This window comes from Nanorana parkeri, unplaced genomic scaffold, assembly GCF_000935625.1.
Source record: "Nanorana parkeri isolate BGI_ZX_2015 unplaced genomic scaffold, ASM93562v1 scaffold1854, whole genome shotgun sequence".
NCBI lineage: Eukaryota > Metazoa > Chordata > Amphibia > Anura > Dicroglossidae > Nanorana > Nanorana parkeri.
In genome coordinates, this window is record NW_017308122.1 from 148,460 (window position 1) to 167,069 (window position 18,610).

Below are 18,610 nucleotides of genomic sequence, written 5' to 3' on the forward strand. Positions count from 1 at the left end.
AAACTGTGTTGCCGTGCCTTCCCCCCCCCCCCCCCCCTTCTAGTATTCTTCTGTAACAAGATTTAGATTAGGGGCCAGCTTTGAAAACCAGCCTTCTACAGACAGCTATACATAAAGCCAAATATCACTATAGTTTAGTCTGTTTCAGGCCTAATCTGTGTGGAAGAAAGATGGCTGGTGGACACTCGCAATGAACATTCCAGATACATTATGTGGATGCATGATGACTACCTTTGCCATTTTACTGTATGTTATATGGCTGCTTCTACTGCTCTTTCATGTTTGTGACTTTGTCATGTCATGTGTCATATGTAGGTGTTGATCCAAAATCTGTTGTCTGTGCATTCTTCAAGCAAGGACAGTGCACAAAAGGCGACAAGTGCAAATTCTCCCATGACCTGTCTTTAGAAAGAAAATGTGAGAAGAGAAGTGTTTATTTTGATGGAAGAGATGACGAGCTTGAAAAAGGTGGGCTAGCCTAGGTTTTCTTAGAATGCTAGACAAGTGACACCAGAACTGATGTATTCTCAATAATGGCTTCTTATTTACAGATACAATGGATAATTGGGATGAGAAGAAGTTGGAGGAGGTGATCAAAAAGAAACATGGTGGTGAAGCTGAAATGAAAAAAACCAAGACTCAAATCGTATGTCCTTCTTTTTTTTTTTGTTAAACCCACAGAGCAATTTTTTTTGGTGTTTATGATCCACCGTTATGATGATTCCTGAACGTTTTAGCTACACGTAGTAATGAACATAAAGATGCAGTGTCTATAGATGCAGTATATTGTTAAAATATATGTAGTTGGTAGCAGGCACATGCTGATTGGGGCTAGGTAGGATGTTCTTCTGGCTTTAGTGCTGCACTTTATGGTACTTTATTGTTTCGTTTTTATTAGAAGCATTTGATCTACTTCATACGGTCTAAAAACAGTTTTTTCTCTTTTGGTGGCTCAATTTCAAAGTAATTTTTTTTCAGCAGGGTTGCTGATTTAACTGCCTAATAGCCCCTGGAAGTAAGATAAAAATGGAGAACGGAAAGCATTTTAATATTTTCCTTTAGAAATCAATAAAAATATTCTGCAGCTACATAGTTGATAGGGCATTGTAAATAAGCAGCCTCAAGGCCCTTAACTGGACCTGAATGCAGAAAATGAAGATTTGGTATGTCCTAGCAAACATTTAGAAATGTTCATTGTGCCTAAGCAGTACCCTGGAACTGTACTTTTGTCTGGAATTCATCCTGTATAATAGTGCACGGGTGCCTTAGGCACTGCTGCCTGTGATTGCTGGTCTCTGCTGGAGATTCCCTACTATACTGCTTATTGTTCTCCTTGCTGGAGGATATGAAAACAGGAAGCAAGCCATGCCTCTACCAAGATGGTCGCCTCTTGACAGAGTGCAGAACAAGGCACAGTAAGTCTTGGCTTTGAGAGCAAGCTTGTAGCAATAATCCTCATCTGTGGAACATTTTTGTGGAAGTCATGTGATTTGGGATATTTGCTAATATTTATAATGCATATATGTTGAAGTTCTTGTTGTATACTGATTGGGTTTAGCATGATAATATGCAGCGCCCTGCAGTTTTTTTAGGTGGTTGTTTTTATGCGTTTCAAATGACTTTTTGCTCAAATATGCCCTTTGTTGAACTTTATTTGCTATGTTCCATTTCTCTCAAGTCTTTTTCCCAAGTGTTTTAAGACCATGAATTTAAAGGAGAACTATGACATGAGTGATTTCCACTCACCTCATAGTTCTAGCCGACCTGTGACAATGAGACTGTCACAGGTCGGCTCAGTAGATCGGGAGGTGAGGGAACACATACCGGGTTCGCTCGCCTCTCGATCCTGTCATGGCTCTCTGCCGTGACAGGGGAGGGGCTGGATTCCCCTCTCCCCGCTCCGATCTGCCAGCGCTGACTGGCGGAACGGACGGGGGAGGGGCGAGTACAGCTGGCTCTGCCTCTAGATAGGCAGAGCCAGCTGTCACTCACGCAGCTGGGCGGATCCCGTCATCTACGCCGGGATCCGCTGCGGCGTCTCAGTATACTGAGCTTAGAGTAACGGGAGGACGCTAGTTTGTGTCCTCCCGTTACCCTAAGGAGAACTATGGGGAAAAACACTGACCCCATAGTTCTCCTTTTAATCGAATCTAATAATTGGTACACCCACTAGGTAACTTTTAATATTGTATACATATAGTGTGGGTACCATTTTTGGCAGTAAGCGGCAGTCTCTTTAAATGTCAGTTGCTCTTCTCAAAGTTCCTTTTTAAAGTTTTTTATATTTTAATTTGTAATCTGTTTTTATTATGGAACAGGGTATTGGTCCAGGTCTGCAATTTACTGGACGATCTTTAGAAAAAAAATAATATACAGGAGACTTTAAGGACCCATATTTCGAGCCACGTTTTAAGTACCACTGTCCTAGAGTTTTATATATTTGGTATAATAACATGCCTTCTTAATGACTATTAAAATACACTTCTGAGGTCTGAACTGCCATCTGCCAATGTTTGATCAGTATCCTGCAGTAACAGGACAGAACGCTCCCTCACTTTGGGTTTTTTGGTTTCCATCAAGACAGCCAAGATGAGATATATGGTTTATTCTGAATGTATTCCACTTCTGAGTTTTCTGGGCGATGTTGACTTAAAGCTGAACTCCAGGCACAAAAACTTTTATTTTAATATATTCCTCAACAGCCACATTGGATCACTGCATAATTCTGGAAGAAGTACACAAAGCAAACCAAAATTGCTTGCTAGACTGGAGTTGGTCTTAGCTGTGTGTTTTCTTATGGATTTATAGATCATGGTGGCTGCCCTACTGCACCGTTGTCAATCTGACCTCCTCAAATTCTGGGGTTACTGCTTACTACACTGTATTTCCAGTGCTGCAAGGATGAGAGATACGGCTGCAACAGTGACATGCCCCAGATGCATACTACCTTTCACAAAAGCCGCGTATGTGTAAACAAAAAATCCTCTCTATCCTATCATTTGACACAGGATCACTTATGGTGGGGGATGGTACAATGTGAAGCTTCATATTAACAAGCCCCATTGGGTTTTAAATAAAGTAAAAGGTCTGCAGGTAGGTAAAATTGAAGTCCTGGGCAGAGATAAAAAGCATGTATTCATTAGTAAATCATTAATCAATCAAAATAAAACCTTGCTGGCAGGTAGGCTTTTATTGCAGGTAAAAACAAAAAAGGAACAGTGAAAAAAACACACCATAGTGTAATAAATATGCACCTCTAATAATAGGTCTAGGAGCCTTTCGCGTACGGCACATGCAAATGGCCAAGGAACATGGCTGTCCAGTCAGCATTCTTGGGTTGGAGAAAACACCGTTGTGTGTGTGTGTTGTTTTTTTTGTTGTTAGGGATTCACCGATCTATCGGCCACCAAAACATATTGGCCGAAAATGACACTTTTGGCTAAATGCCGAAAGTGCAATTTTTCTGCCGATAAAGCGGCGCATCGCTGGTTTCTTTCCTCCCTGCTGGGCGCTGCTATGTCCCAGCGGGGAGGAGAGAAACTGTGACAGGCGGCCGAGCGCTGTGTGAGGAAAGCGCTGTGAGCAGCTGTCGTCTCTACTACCACACCGCTCAGCCTCCTATCACAATCCGGCAGATCGGTGTCTGGGCGTAGACAGCACGTGCTGTCACAGGAAAATGCCGAAGTGCCATTTTCCTGCCGATCAGCACATCCATGATTTCTTTCCTTCCCGCTGGGCGCTGCTTTGTCCCAGAGGAGAGAAAGTGACAGCCGGCCGAGCGCTGTGTGAGGAGAGCGCTGTGAGCGGGCGGTGTCTTTCCTCCCACCCCGCTCAGCCGCATATCGCAGAGCGGTGTGGGGTCGGAGACGGCGCTGTCGCAGGAGACTGGGCTCTCCTCTTGCACCGCTCACTCACCCTCCTGTGGACAGTGTGTCGGAGGAGAGCAGGCTAAGTACACTCAGTGATTGCTGAGTGTTTGTAGATAATTGAGGACATAGTATGGTTACTATATCCTCAATTATGAATGGGAAGTGATCTACATCACTTCCTGTTCATGATTGTGGTTATAGTAAACATACAATCTCCAAGTTATGAATGAACAGGAACACTCACTATAGAGGATTCCTGTTCATTTATAACATGGGCTGCAGAAAAAGAGATTGAGGAGATCTGTTTAGACCCCCAATATTTCCCCGAAGACCCTAAAGTAAAGTGAAAAAATACAAATATTTAATTAACAAATAAGAATAAATATTAAAAATGTTTAAAAAATTGGAAAAAATTAAAATAAACATTTTCAGTTTCGCCCTGACATATTATTATATTATATATTTTTTAATGCCATCCACCTAACTACTGTGTACATCTCGGGAATGATTGGACATAATATACACACTTGTTTGCCATTCTGGATTTCATTGTGCTTTATTTATTGGTGATTTTTGTGGTTAACTTGAAACTGTATATGTTGGAGACAGTGGGTGAGTGTGTGAAATACCTGAAACTAGGTTCGTACTTTTTCCTAAGCACATTTTTTTTTTTTTTATTGCAGGTCTGCAAGTTCTTCCTTGAAGCTATAGAAAACAACAAATATGGCTGGTTTTGGGTATGTCCTGGTGGAGGTGACGTCTGCATGTACCGCCATGCATTACCTCCTGGATTTGTGCTGAAGAAAGACAAAAAGAAAGAAGAGAAGGACGATGAAATTTCATTAGAAGAATTGATAGAGAAAGAGGTACGAGAAATGTTATATTGAAATATGATTTATCTTGCCTAATATTGTGATTCAGTGTAGTGCTGTGCCGCGAAAACAGTGTCGCATGCAGTGGCGTAACAACCGCCATAGCGACCCAGGGTTATGGGGCCCGGGCACAGGGGGGCCCGACCAGGGCATCCCTCTGATGCCGTGCGGGCCGCCTGGGTCGCTATGGCATATCAGGGTGCTGGCTGTCACTGACACAGCTCTGCAGCTGCTGTGTCAGTTACAGCCAGCAGCTGCAGCAGAAGAGGCCGGTTACACCGGTGTTCGATCGAGTTCTCGGACCGCCGCAGTGAAGGAGTCGGGGCCCGCCTAAGAGCAACCCCGCCTCCTCTTACATCACTGGCCAGCGACCTAAGAGCAGGTGGGACGGAAGAGGAGGCGGGGCCCGGCGACCACAGAGCTGGACAGCGCGCTGCTGACAGGTAAGGTGTGCTGCCATAGAGACTCTATGGTGGGCTCTGCAGGGTCACACTCAGGTGGGCTCTGCAAGTGGCATAACTAGCAATCACGAGGCCCCATACACAATTTTGTTACGGGGCCCTGTGATTTCTAGTTACGCCCCTGGTCACATGTCTGGCTTTTTTTCAATTCATAAACAAGAAACAATGTTGCAGGCTTCTAATGGTTGTGGGAATGATCAGAAGCCTTTAGTGATATCTGACCCTGAAATGCTGCAGTATCAGTGTCGCTAAGGTTAAGAATGCACCGATACTAGTATCGATATCGTGCCGAAACAGAGTATTGGGCCAGTACGAGTAATGCTCTGATGCCTACTACGAGTACTTCCTGATTGGTTGGGTAGCTGGCCAATCGGGAAGCCGGGCACCGTGTAATGATTAGCCGGGAAGCTGACTTCATGCTCCCTCGTCATTACACAGCGCCCGGCTTCCTGATTGGCGGCTGGGTACCGGAGGAAGCTCGCGTTCTGCCTGGGGAGGCCCCGGGGGTGACCAGGTGGACATACCAAGATAAGAGGGGACAGACCTTTCTTGTTAATCAGGAAGCTAGGTGGCGAGTCATTACACGCCACCTGGCTTCCTGAATGGGACTTCCGTTACTCAGTAATCGGTATCGGCGATTACCGAGAAAAAAAAATCGCTACTTGGTACCAAAATACAGTTATCAGTGCATCCCTAACTAAGGTAAATATTGGCTGTTAAGTTTGAAGCAGCCTAATAATACCCCAAAATAAATTAAATTATCAAGCAGTAATGGTGAGATTCATTCAATACGACTGCATGAGATATCATTTTTAAAAAAAACAATGTTTTTAAAAATGAAATATTTAAATATATTTTTATTAGGGATGCACCAATATATATCGGCCGCCTAAACATATCGGTCGAAAATTGGCACTTTTGGCTAAACGCCGTAGTGCCATTTTCCTGCCAATCAGCGCATCCGTGATTTCTTTTCTCCCCGCTGGGCGCTGCTCTTTGTCCCAGCGGAGAGGAGAGAAAGTGACAGCCGGCCGAGCGCTGTGTGAGAAGAGCGCTGTGAAGGGCGGTTGTCTCTCCTCCCACACTGCTCGGCCGCCTATCGCAGTGCGGCAGAGCGGTGTTTGGTCGGAGACGGCGCTGTCACAGGAGACTGGGCTCTCGCACCGCTCACTCAGCCTCCTGTGGACAGTGTGTGTCAGGAGAGCAGGCTACATACACTCATGATGCATGAGGAGGTAGCTGTGTGGGGATGAATTGTTTGAGAATGTGATGGTTCAGTGGTCAGGTTGAGGTGGGATAGGCAATCAATGAACAGGAACACTCGGTACAGAGGCTTCCTGTTCATTGATAACTGAGGCTGCAGAAAAATAGATTGAGGACTCTGTTCTCAATCTCTTTTTCTATTTTAAAAGGGAAATATCAGGGGTATGTTTAGACCCCCAATATTTCCCCAAAGCCCCTAAAAGTAAAGTGAAAAATAAATTAAATTAAAATAAACATTTTCGGTTTCGGCCTGAAAATTTTTTCTATTTCGGTTTCGGTTTTTAAATTTCTATTTTGGTGCACCTCTAATTTTTATACTATCATTATAAAAATGAACCCGTTACAGCTGAGCTGCAGATTTGTTTTTCACCCTAAGGTTTTTCATTTGACAAAATGAATAATGTTGTGAGCGTACAGGTATCATACAGAGATTACAAATGTTTAATAATTCTCATATACATTTGATGTAAACCTGGGGAACCTCTGGATGCCAAATTCATACTATAGAGGGGCTCAACAGCTGCCTGACTTAAATTCAGTCCTGCTTAATTGGACCAAACCTTTTTAAACTTGTGTTCTCTTCTACAGGCTTTTCAGAGGCTTTTTAGGCAAATGTGGACAACTCCAGCCCTCCATCTGTGCTTTTACTACAAATCCCAACATGACAGCCTGTAACTGTGCATTGCAATGCCTCATGGGACTGGAGGAGGTCTGCAGTTGCCCACCCCTACATTTAGGGCCTTCCCAGACACATGGGAACAGATTTCATAATTGGCCTACATCATGTTATACTGCATTGCATGAGGCACAATATTTCTTTTTATTTAGAAGTCTTAAAATGTATTTCCACATCTGTAGTCAAATTTGGGAAACCCCACTATGTCATATGTTCCTATTCACACAGCATATCTCAAATACTTTAAAAAGGATATTTGTTGCCTTTCTAGCTGTTTCTTTGGATCAGGATTACACATGGGACACTGTGGCAGTTTCTACCTCATAGAATAGATGGCAGTTTGGAGATAAGGTGACAGACTGATGGTTAGTTTTTTTTAAAGGCAGATTAACATACAATGTGGGGAATTTATCTAAACTGGTGCAGACAGAATCTGGAACAGTTGCCCATGTTAACCAATCAGCATTTCTTTTCAGTTTGTTCAATTAAGCTTTCAAAATTAAAGATGGAAGCTGATTGGTTGCCATGGGTAACTGCTCTAGGTTTTGTTTGCTCCAGTGTTAATAAATTGCCTCAAGATCTTTAACCCTTTGTTAGGAGGCAGAAGTCCTGCACAATTGCCCAGTCCCTCATAAACTGGGAGAACTAAGTAGAATTTTTCAGTTTGTTCGTTTTCTACAATGAGCATCTAAAAAGATAAGCTGGAATTTTGTTTTTTTTAGTTCTGCTATGTGATTGGGAACATGTAACAAATCTAAAGTGGGAGGTAATCCCAATTTGACTGCAAAGGTGGAAGTACACTTAAAAAAATAAATAAAATGACACATTGGTGAGCAAAATGTCCTAGATTATCGTGTTACATAAACAGGAAAGTAAAATAATGGCCTTTATGCCATTTTATAGCTTAGCAGGAGTCCACTAAATTACAATTTAATATTTTGAGGTGTTTTGAGAACATCTTTCGGTTCTCTGGAATTAGATGTTTGTAATGTGGCACTGATTACTTGTTTGGTACTACTGAGGTCCATCAGTTAACGGTTTTGGTGTCTGCCTGGTTTATTAGCAACAGAAATGGTTCTATCTGAAGTCCAAGTTCTATCCAGCAACAGAGTCTATGTTAAGATGAAACGTGTTTTTTTGCAAAAATACGACTGCTTGCACACAAAAAATCCTATTCATCCACATCAATATAGTTTACCTGATTTTTATGCTTTAATGAGCACTGCAACTCTCTGTACAACAACTTTTACTACTTTGTGTGTTTTAGCGAGCAGCTCTTGGACCAAATGTTACCAGGATCACCTTAGAATCTTTTCTTGCATGGAAAAAACGAAAAAGGCAAGAACGAATCGAAAAAGCCGAAGAAGAGATGGAAAAAAGAAAAGCAGACTTCAATGCTGGAAAATCCTTCGGGGTATACGTTGAACTTAAATCACAACTTAAAATGTTTTTTTTGTGTTTTTCCAATATATTTATCATTATTTTATTTTTTTTAACAGATAAGCGGTCGTGAAGTATTTGAATTCCGACCTGAGCTTGTAGACGATGATGATGAAGAAGCAGATGACACTCAGTACTCAATAGATGAAGATGAAGACGAGGTATTTTGTTCTGCTTTTGATTAACAGAGTTCTCTGTACTCGTCTGTAGAGACGGAAGAAAATCTCCACTCTTAAAGCAGACGTGTAGTGTGTGGGTGGATAAGCAACATTTGATTTGATAAGTAGACTATTCCTGCGCATAGCCTTTTATTTCTTTTATTTTTTTATAGTTGGGCCCCTGGACTGCCTATACCTGTATTTTTTTAAAGTTGGAACAAAGGCACTCACCCCTATATTCCACATTATAATAATTCATGTGACTTCTGTATTGGGCTGGGGGGGAAATGCTTCAAATGTCAAAAAGTTGGCTTTGTGGGCACTCTAGAGAGCTTGCCAAATTAGTGTGTGCGTGTGTGGTTTTCTTTGTATTAATACATTTTTTGTTTGTGTGCCTTTTCCAAACTGAAGACTTGTTTCCATTCCAAAAATTAATATTTTATTGGCTACTGAAGTGACATTAGAAGCTGTAAGATTAGAAATGTGGGCGCTGCCATTGCGGAGGAGGATGTGTTAAGGACTGGGTTGGTTCTCACTTGCTGGCTAGTTAAAAATGGCTTGAATCTTTTTAAAGTGAATCTATGCTTTACCCAAACAGAGCATAGTAACAGGTTTGCTTGAATTTGGCACTCCTCAGCATATTTGTTCATGTTCATATTTGTAGAGCCGGTGGCTGGCAGTAGAGGCAACTTGGCTGTTGCCAGATCGCTTCTACAGGCCAGTAAAGTGGCGCCCCCATGCCCGACACCCCCGCCGTGTTTCCTGGGCTCTGCGGGCCTGGGATCGGCATGTCTGGTGCTGGTGGGAAGCTGGGGAAGAGAGCTGTGACCTTCCGATCTCTCTTCTCTGTGGGACCAGTATCTCATCACTTCCGGTCCCTTAACTGTCATTGCTTGGCACCTGAAGCCGAGCAATAAGCTATTGATGTGTGATCTGCACATGGCTTATTTAAGGTGGAAAGGTGATGCTAGGGGTCTTTTGGACCCCCAGTATCACCTTAAAGAGGACCTGTCACTGCCAATATGCTATCACAATGGGGGCTTGTAAATCTAAAGTGTCCCCCCCCAAGAGCACGTGCACCTACGTACGAAAACAACTATCACGCTATACATTTTTCACTACATTTTGGGGTTTCATAATAAGTTGCTCTAATGCCGTGCAACATAAATTTGCAACTGCCACCATTTTATCCTACAGGGTCTTGCCTTTCAGAAAATATATAATGTTTGGAGGATTGAAGTAATCTTCATGCCTAAAATGTGCATTCTAACACGCAAGCAAAAAACGAGGAAAAAAAGGCCTTGGTCCTTAAAGTTGTTGGTCCTTAAAGAAGTTGAACACTCCAAGTATTGTAGCTCATGTGTTAGCATAGTAGACTCATTCAGTGTCACTTTTATCTTGGATGGATTATTATCGCATAAATACGGTATTTAACCTCTTGCCGTCCGCCCGTAGTAAAAAAACGGACGGACGGCACTGCTACATCTGCGTGTTGCCGTCTCTAGACGGCAATTTTTTTCTGCTCGCGCGAGACTGCACTTCATGAGATTTCAGGTATTTATTTTCCCGTCTTTTGTGGGCATTTTTTATTGATGATTTTGTATCTGTTCAAGCTCAGGGAGTTTGTGAACCGAGTAGTGAAACGTTCTTAGGTGTATGATCCAAGATGCTTGCACAAGAACACACTTTTGACAAGTATGTGTTTTTTGCTTTTTTGTATTTTTAAAGACTGATTCATCAGATGTTCAAGATATTGACCTGAGTCGGTTTGTTCTGAAAGATGTTGATGAAACCGGAATAACAGTCGCCAGCAATGAACGTTTCAGCACATATATCATCACATCAACAGAAAGAGAGGGTAAGTTCATGTAAACGTCTGTTTTTCATCATTTCTATCATTGTTGATTCACTTGCATAGTGACCCTTGTCCAGCCATCATAAATGAATCATTTCCCTTAACATGTACCCTTGTCTGTGATATTTGAGTGTATGCGGGCTTCTAGGATGTTTTATGTTAGTAGATCACACCAACTTCCAGAAAACTGGATGGTCCTATTCCTTGCACCGTGCTTTATTTTATATCTAACATGAAGCTTGGTGCACAGAGTAATGAAAACATTATGGATAATGGTTATGCGGCATTACATTTTAATGTACTTAAGATCTCCAGGCAGAATTATTCTTAACCCTTGCAGTGGGGCTGCCCAGACACTGCAAAAATGAAGTGCTTGTTTTCATCTATGGACAAAAATAAAAAAATCTTCAGCTGGCTAGCTGTTGGACTGGTCCCTGTTCTCTTAGTGACAGCTGGGTATGATGGCTAACAGCTCTGGTCTACACCAGGGGTGCCCACAATTTTTAATCTGGAGATCTACTTTTGAAATGACGAGCTCAATGAGATCTACCAACGAAAAAACACCTACATTCAGAGGCGGGTGGGGGGCGTGGCGGTGCATTATAGTCAATGGCACCGCAGCCACGCCCCTTGCCCGCAGTGTGATCGCCCGGAACACAGGCACATTAGTGCTTGCGGCCCGGTCCAGTGTGATCTGCAAAACTGCTGCAAGCACTATTTTTGCAGATCGCACTGGACTGGAACGCAGCCACTAATGTGCCTGCGTTCCGGGTATGGGCGATCGCACTGCAGGGGGCGTGGCTGTGGTGCAATTGACTTCAATGTACCGCCACGCCCCCTCCTGCCCCTGAATGCAGGGAGCCCGCGTGCTTTCTAGATGCCGAACACTGTGGAATGCAGACTTTGTGGTGTGAACCGGCCCTCTCTCTTTGCTGTGCTCGCTCGCTCTCTCTCCCTCTCTGCTCGCTCGCTCTCTCCTGTCTGTCTTTTCTTACCTCCACTGCAGCAGCTTCCCAGGTCTCCTCCTGTGCGCAGGCGTCCTGTCCTCCCGCCATGCTCGTGTGGCCGACTTTGCACATAGGGAGAGGTGTCCCACCCCTTCCCGTCTGTGGCGTCTGACACATTTGGGCGCGTGAGGACAGGACACAAGTCAGTGAGCCGATCCTGATCTACCAGCATTAGCTTTGCGATCGACTGGTAGATCGCGATCGACCTAATGGGCACCCCTGGTCTACACTAACGATCAGATACAAATTTGGTTTCTGATCATGCGATCAATATAGCTCTGTGTGGAGTTAGTCAAGTAAAACAGTGCTCCTAAGTATGCCTCGGTCTTGTCAACAATTGTCAGTGAATTTGGGGAGATTTGAATGGCAGAGAACAGCCATAACAAATAGAGGGGGGATTTATCAAAGCAATTGTGACAGTTTTAGCCTCTTGGATCATTGTTTTTTGGGGGGTTTTTGTGTGCAGATCTGTTTAGTGTCTCCTGTCTCCATGTGCGCCCGTTATGACCAGAGCTTGCACTATTTTTCTGATTGCGCTTGCTTAGCGAAAGTTTGCAACTGTTTACATCTGTACTTGTCCTGCGGCTGTCTGAAACTGGTGCACCCGATAACAAAACAATCACTACCTAAAAAGTCCCCATGATCACTTCTTGAAGAAGTAACAGTTAAGCTTTTTTGCCTGGAGTTATGAGTCTTCTTTCCTGGAGTCTATTTAGTCTAATTTATGAAAAACATTACACCAGCATCATAAATCTGGCGCAAACCTATACCATGTGACCATATGCGAGTTCAAACACTCGCAATTGCTATGATAACCTCCCCCCCCGAGTATTTGGGGAATTTATTTTCACCTATCATTTAGCTCTAACGCTAACCCCTTCCATAACTTGCCATTCCCCTGATGAAAGGTACCAGCATTGATATTTCGGCCCTGCAGACTATTGGGTTTAAATTCTTGCTCTCTTGTGCACTTCTTCTTTTTTTTTTCCCCTTAAAATGATCATGTACAGTCATTAGAGACGGCAAAAAGTTTCCCAGCACACTCACCAGCCAGCATTAGAGACCTCACCAATTTACTGTGGGCATTTTCATTTAGTAGTATTGATTCCAAAGTATTGTATTCAAATGTACTGCTCATGTTTCAATAAGTCCGTTTTACTATTTCCTCTTAAACATATTTCCTCTTCAGATGATATAAAGTTGAGTGAAGCGTCAGGAGGAGAAATCCAAAATGGTGAGCATAGCAACTTTGAAGAAGAAAGTGAAGAGGAGGAAGAAGATAATTTGATAGACGACGTGCCTGTTGATGAAAACCTTTTTACTGGAGAAGATTTGGATGAACTTGAGGAACAGCTAAACACACTTGAGGAATAATTCTCCCCATTCACAGTTCACATCTCTAGTGAGCTATTCAGACTGCCAAGCCCTTCAACATTTTTATTATTTTAAACTACAACGTTTAATTGTTCCCCTACTGCTTCTTCAGTGCACATCAAGAAGAGAAATAAAAACAATAAAAAACTTGTGGTGTTGTCATGAGAACTGCAGACTGATCAAACTCTCTATAGGAATGACAAAGATCTCATATGGGTGTAGTGGTATGTGATGTCTTTTACTATAATACAAATTTTTTTCTGTGTTGATTTTGTATTGATTTAGTAAATGCATCCAGCAAGAGCTTATTTGTGTATTTACATTTTCAATGGCTGGGAATGCTCTTCATTTTTTTTGATAGTATGATTCATTGAGATCACATAGATACTTTATTTAAATCAAAGTGCACACATCTTAAAGGCCAAAATGCATTAGTGGTGTGCATTGCTATAGACCACTCCCTTTTCAGTCATATAGTACAGTGGTAAGCCTGATCTTTGGTATGGAAGACCATAAATTGTGCCATCCTAACTGAAAAAATGGTTCTATATTATCATGACTAACATTTTTAAACATCAGCCAGTGCAGACATATGCCCTGGTCTGCTTTGTATTCTGGCTTTGATCTATACCGGCTGACTTCACTGTTTCCAGTACAAATGTGCACAGATCCATGTGTAGACTTGCTGTGACCAGAACCTTTGAGCCCCAACAGGTGGGGGTGGGGGGCACCGCCCGCTACCGTTCCAGCAATTGATACAGGTAGATGGAGCATTTGTAGAAATGGTGAGTACGATGTCTTTTGAGCTCCTAAATAATTTGGATCTTTGTATACTGTAGTGTCTGTTAGTGTTAAAAATCCAGAAGCAATGTCTGGGGTATAATATGATATGGTTAGAACAGCAGCATGCTGTAAGTGGATAGAAGAGGCATGCTTGGTACAAGTATTTTGAAACATGCATCCATGCTTTGTAGCAAGAGTGTGTCTCGGCTAAGGCTGTGCATCCTAAAAATGAAATTGGGAGTTGCTCTGTAAATCTTGTGGTAAATATGGATTGCGTACAAATGATTGATCCACACTTCTCACAGCCTACTTAGAGCTCTTCTGCGGGTGAAATAATACTCAACCAATCAATATATAATTTAAACTGCCCAGTACTCATAAATAAATGACTAAAACAAATATATATTTAAATACATATCAATAAAACAGTACAAATATATATGTGTACTGAGTACACTAAGCTTCAAAATATGCAAAAAAAAACATAATTTGCAATTAAAAGTCTGAAAATGAATACTGGCTATTAAACCTCAACTACAGTTCAAATTCTCCAGATATCTAAAAGTTCAATTCAGCCATATAGTGCAAATATATAAATACTTTGAAATGTGCTCACCCCTGATAGTCCTCCAAACCAACTCATTCAGCGATGATCACTAAAGTGCTCCCTCTAAAATGAATAAGCTCACTAAGTGGAGTGGACCACTTGTGCTATGTTTTAGGCAAAATCCCCACACAACAAAAGCACAATAGTCCCGTCCTTAGGCTGAACTAGAAACATAAAATGTGAATCCTGCATCAGTTAATGGACAAGCTCCTGGGCTAAACCTCTATGCAAGCCTTGAATAGACACATTTGTGTTTTAATAATTTGCATTAATCCATGCAGGTGTTGGATTTCTGATTGCACTGGTTACAGTCTCTAGGCCAGGGGTAACCAAGGTTTAGCCCTCCAGTGGTGGTGAAACTACAACTACCATCATGAATCTGCCTCTGGAAGTTGTGGCTGTCAGTGTCTTACAGTGCCTTATGGAAATTTGTAGTTTCACCAAAGCTGCAGGTACCAAAATTTGGCTACCCCTGCTCTATGCTAATATCTTCATTGTCCCTTATTTTAGTGTCTGCAGCTTTAATTAAATATTAAGAGGTTGAACTCGATGGACTTGTGTCTTTTTTTTCTCTTTTCGTCTTCTTTCTTCAACCTGACTATGTAGATCTGGGCCCATAAAGACCATATGAACTGAAAGGCTTTGAGCACTTCCCACCTGAGTTTGGGCTAGGTGAAGCCACTTAGTATATATTTGGGGGGGGATTACGGTGTATTTGCATTTTATTAAGGATGTAGTATTTAAGGGACTTCTAATTGCTTCTATTCTGGCTATTGGTTGTGTGCAGGTCTAGGGGCTGAAGCTGTACCTCTTATTGGATACCAGTGTCCACTATACACCCCCCCCCATTGGTGTTCTCAAGTTCAGCCTGCTATCACCTCTATCCTTCAGAGTTTTTCCACTATATAGATGTATAACAGATTAGTTACCAGCAAAATGTCTATCTATTGACGTACATGCTAAAAATGCTAAGCATAACACAGTGCAAAGTTTTGGGGTCATGTAGGATCCCCTTCATCAGGCAGAACAAGTCGGCGTGTTCAGCCTGATGAAGGGGATCCTACCTGACCCCCGAAACGTTGCACTGTTAGCTTTTTTTTGCATGTATGTCAATAAATAGACATATTCTATTTGCCGTTGGTGTGCCGATGTCCATATTCTTATTGCTTTGTGACATATCCCTCATTTCCATATGTATTGCTTATTGTTGGGTCTTTCTTAGAAAAACTTGTGCATTCTACTGTGTGCTGTGCTTTAGCTTTTATGTATTAATTTGCATGCACACTCAAGTACCAACACATGGCCTAGTGACTAAATGGCAACTTACCAATTTCCAGAATAGAATGTATAGTGATCATGGCGCTCATTTAGTCACTCTTTTGTATACTGCTAAGACAAAAACATTATTTTTAAGACCGTGTTGCCAGTAGCTCTTTACCATGTTGGGAGTGTCACTAGACATCTTGCTTTAGCTGTCACTGAACTTTACGGCACGGTTTTCCCAGATTTGATAGTCCTAAGAGTAGATCTGGCTTTCTGACTAAAACTCACCCTAGGTTCATAGGACTTAGGAAATAGTAATTACTTCTTCAAACCCATCCAGTGATGGGAAGCAGTGTCTCTGTGCTAGGATGTATGTAGAGCCATACGAGTATATCTTAAGAAATACAAACTATGGGAAAAAATGAAATAGCCTATTTGCTATACTATGCTACACCTTAGCAACCCAAGAGAGTTGCTAAGGTGTTAAAGAACACTATAGACCGGTAGAACAGATGCACCATTTTGGAGCATACTGTACATAGTTTTAAAAGTAGATTCTTTCAGTGATATTCAAGGTCAATTCACAGGTCTTTGGCCTCAGTATGGACAGAGATGGTTTGCATAAACAGCTCTACAGAGCTGCCACCTAGAACAATTTTTATGCGGTTATTCAACACAACCAGATGGCCCTACTGGTTGTGGGACTAACCAGATGGGGACTAAGCTTTTGGGAAGCAGTAGCCCTGCCCTCGTAGGCTATTTCTCACATATACTCTTCTGCTGTCCTGCAAGATGTTTGGGCAAAACAGAGTTTGTTACCTGGTAACTCAATCTCCAGGAATCTTCCAGGACAGCAGGGACTTCCATCCCATTATTTTGGTGATTAGGGGTTTAAACATATTCCTAGAATATTTTAACTTTTAGTTCTTTAAAGGAGAACTATGGGGTTAAGGCTTTTCCCCATAGTTCTCCTTGTGTAACGGGAGGACACAAACTAGCGTCCTCCCGTCACCTTAAGCTCAGTATACCGCGAGCTACGGCTCGCGGTATACTGAGATGCTGAAGTGGATCCCAACAATTATGTCTGGATCCGCCCAGCTGCGTGAGTGACAGTTGGCTCTGCCTATCTAGAGGCAGTGCCAGCTGTACCCTCCCCCGTCCGTTCTGCCAGTCAGCACTGGAGGTTTGGAGTGAAAAGCACTCACCTCATAGTTCTCCTTTTAACTATTAACAAAAATGTATCTTATTTGTGCATCACTCGGCTGTAGATTCTCAGGTCATCTCTGGATTGGTGCTTACACTGTTCTTCCTTCTAGAGGGTCATTACCCATCGCCCAGCTTCCTCATTGGCCGGGAAGCCGGCTCCATGTTCCCTCCAAGCTCGATGCTCTGATGGATTACAATCTCACAATATCACATTTAGTCCCAGCCAATCAGCATCGAGCTAGCTGGTTGATTGGCTCTATGCTGATTGGCTGGAAAGCCAGCTTCCTGACAATCAGCATCGAGCCAGCCAAAAAGCATGGAGCTGGCTTCCAGATTACATGAGAAGCCGACTCAAGCCCTTACAGTCTAAAAGGGAGTGACAAGTGATACATGAGAAGGTAGCTGTATGGGGATGAATTGTTTCAGAACGTGATGGTTGAGTGGTTAGTTTGAGGTGGGATAGGCTTCCCTGAAGAGATGAGTCTTTAGTGATCGCCTAAAAGCAGTCAGAGTAGGGGATAGACGGACTGGTTGCGGTAGAGTTCCAGAGGTTGGGAGAGACTTTAGAGAAGTCCTGGAGGCGAAAATGGGAGGAGTTTACGAGGGAGCTGGAAAGCAGGAGGTCTTTGGAAGAGCGGAGGGGACGGTTGGGGGGGATACTTTGAGACAAGGTTTGAGCTATAGCCAGGGACAGAGTTGTGGATGGCTTTGTAAGTGGTTCTTAATATTTAAAATGTTATCCTTTGGGCTATTGGAAGCCAGTGGAGGGAGCGTTCATGATAGACAGAAGGGGGGGATATCCTGTGTAGAGGTAGGTCAGTCAGTGGGGAGTTGCAGTGGATGAGTAGCTTTGCGGTTTCATTGGTGAGGAAGGGGCATATTTTGGAGTGGTTACGAAGGTGAAGGCGTCAGGATTTGGTTAGTGATTGGATGTGAGGCAGAAAGGTGGCATGGGGGTGGGGATGGATAATTGTGTCATCAATCTCAAGGGAAAAGTTGGGGGGAGGAGCACGGGCGGGAGGAAATATCAAAAGCTCAGTTTTTGAAAGATTGAGTTTTAAGAAGTGTGACATCCAGACTGATATGTCATTTAGTAGTTTAGTCATATAGTCAGTAGAAGAGAAGGGTTAAGGTGGCGAAGGTGTCTATGGGTGACAGTGTGCCATGTAGGGGGATTCAGGGTTGGGGAGAGAGCGAGTGTGAAACTGACAAGATTGTGGTCTGAGAGGGGAAAAGGAGTGTTGGAAAGGTTGCAAAGAGTGCATAGGTGAGAGAAAACAAGATCTAGTATGTTACCATCTACTATGGTAGATGGACTAGTAGGACTGTGTGTCCATTGTGTTAGATGGAAAGAAGAGGTTAGGTTAAGAAATTCAGTGGAACCCGGGGAGTTAATGTTATTAGCAATGTTTAAATCATGAAGAATGATAGTTGGTATTTCTGAGGAGAGAAAGTAGGGTAGCCAGGCAGAGAAGTCATCAAGAAAGCGAGATACCGGTCCAGGGGGCCGAAATAATACAGCAAACCTCAGAGAAACTGGAGAAAATAGGCGAATACAGTGAGCTTCAAAGAGGAGAGGGATAGAGAGGGAGGAGAAGGCAGAACTTGAAAAGTGCATTGTGGGGATAGAAGGATTCCCACTCCACCACCTTTACGTCCACTGGGTCTGGGTGAGTACGTCCAGTGAAGGCAGAGTCAGATTCCAGAAGCCAGGTTTCAGTAACTGCAGGCATGTTAAAGGAATTGTAGATAATCAATTATAATCAAGATCATGCA

At 42.8% G+C, this 18,610-nt stretch overlaps 1 protein-coding gene across 2 annotated transcripts in view; it reads left to right on the forward strand.

Annotated features, from left to right (window-relative positions):
* The window catches only part of ZC3H15 (zinc finger CCCH-type containing 15), a 21,183-nt gene extending 8,063 nt beyond the window's left edge, over nucleotides 1-13,120 (forward strand). The window contains exons 4-10 of one of the 2 annotated variants that reach the window (XM_018571844.1): nucleotides 316-468; nucleotides 552-646; nucleotides 4,553-4,735; nucleotides 8,409-8,555; nucleotides 8,641-8,742; nucleotides 10,468-10,570; nucleotides 12,776-13,120. In XM_018571844.1, the coding sequence (XP_018427346.1) occupies nucleotides 316-468; nucleotides 552-646; nucleotides 4,553-4,735; nucleotides 8,409-8,555; nucleotides 8,641-8,742; nucleotides 10,468-10,570; nucleotides 12,776-12,975 (983 nt within the window). In that variant the 3' untranslated portion in view covers nucleotides 12,976-13,120. Of the gene's footprint in view, nucleotides 1-315; nucleotides 469-551; nucleotides 647-4,552; nucleotides 4,736-8,408; nucleotides 8,556-8,640; nucleotides 8,743-10,467; nucleotides 10,598-12,775 lie in introns of both variants that reach the window. The other variant, XM_018571843.1, reaches the window with a different exon arrangement.
* Nucleotides 13,121-18,610: the final 5,490 nt, after the last annotated feature.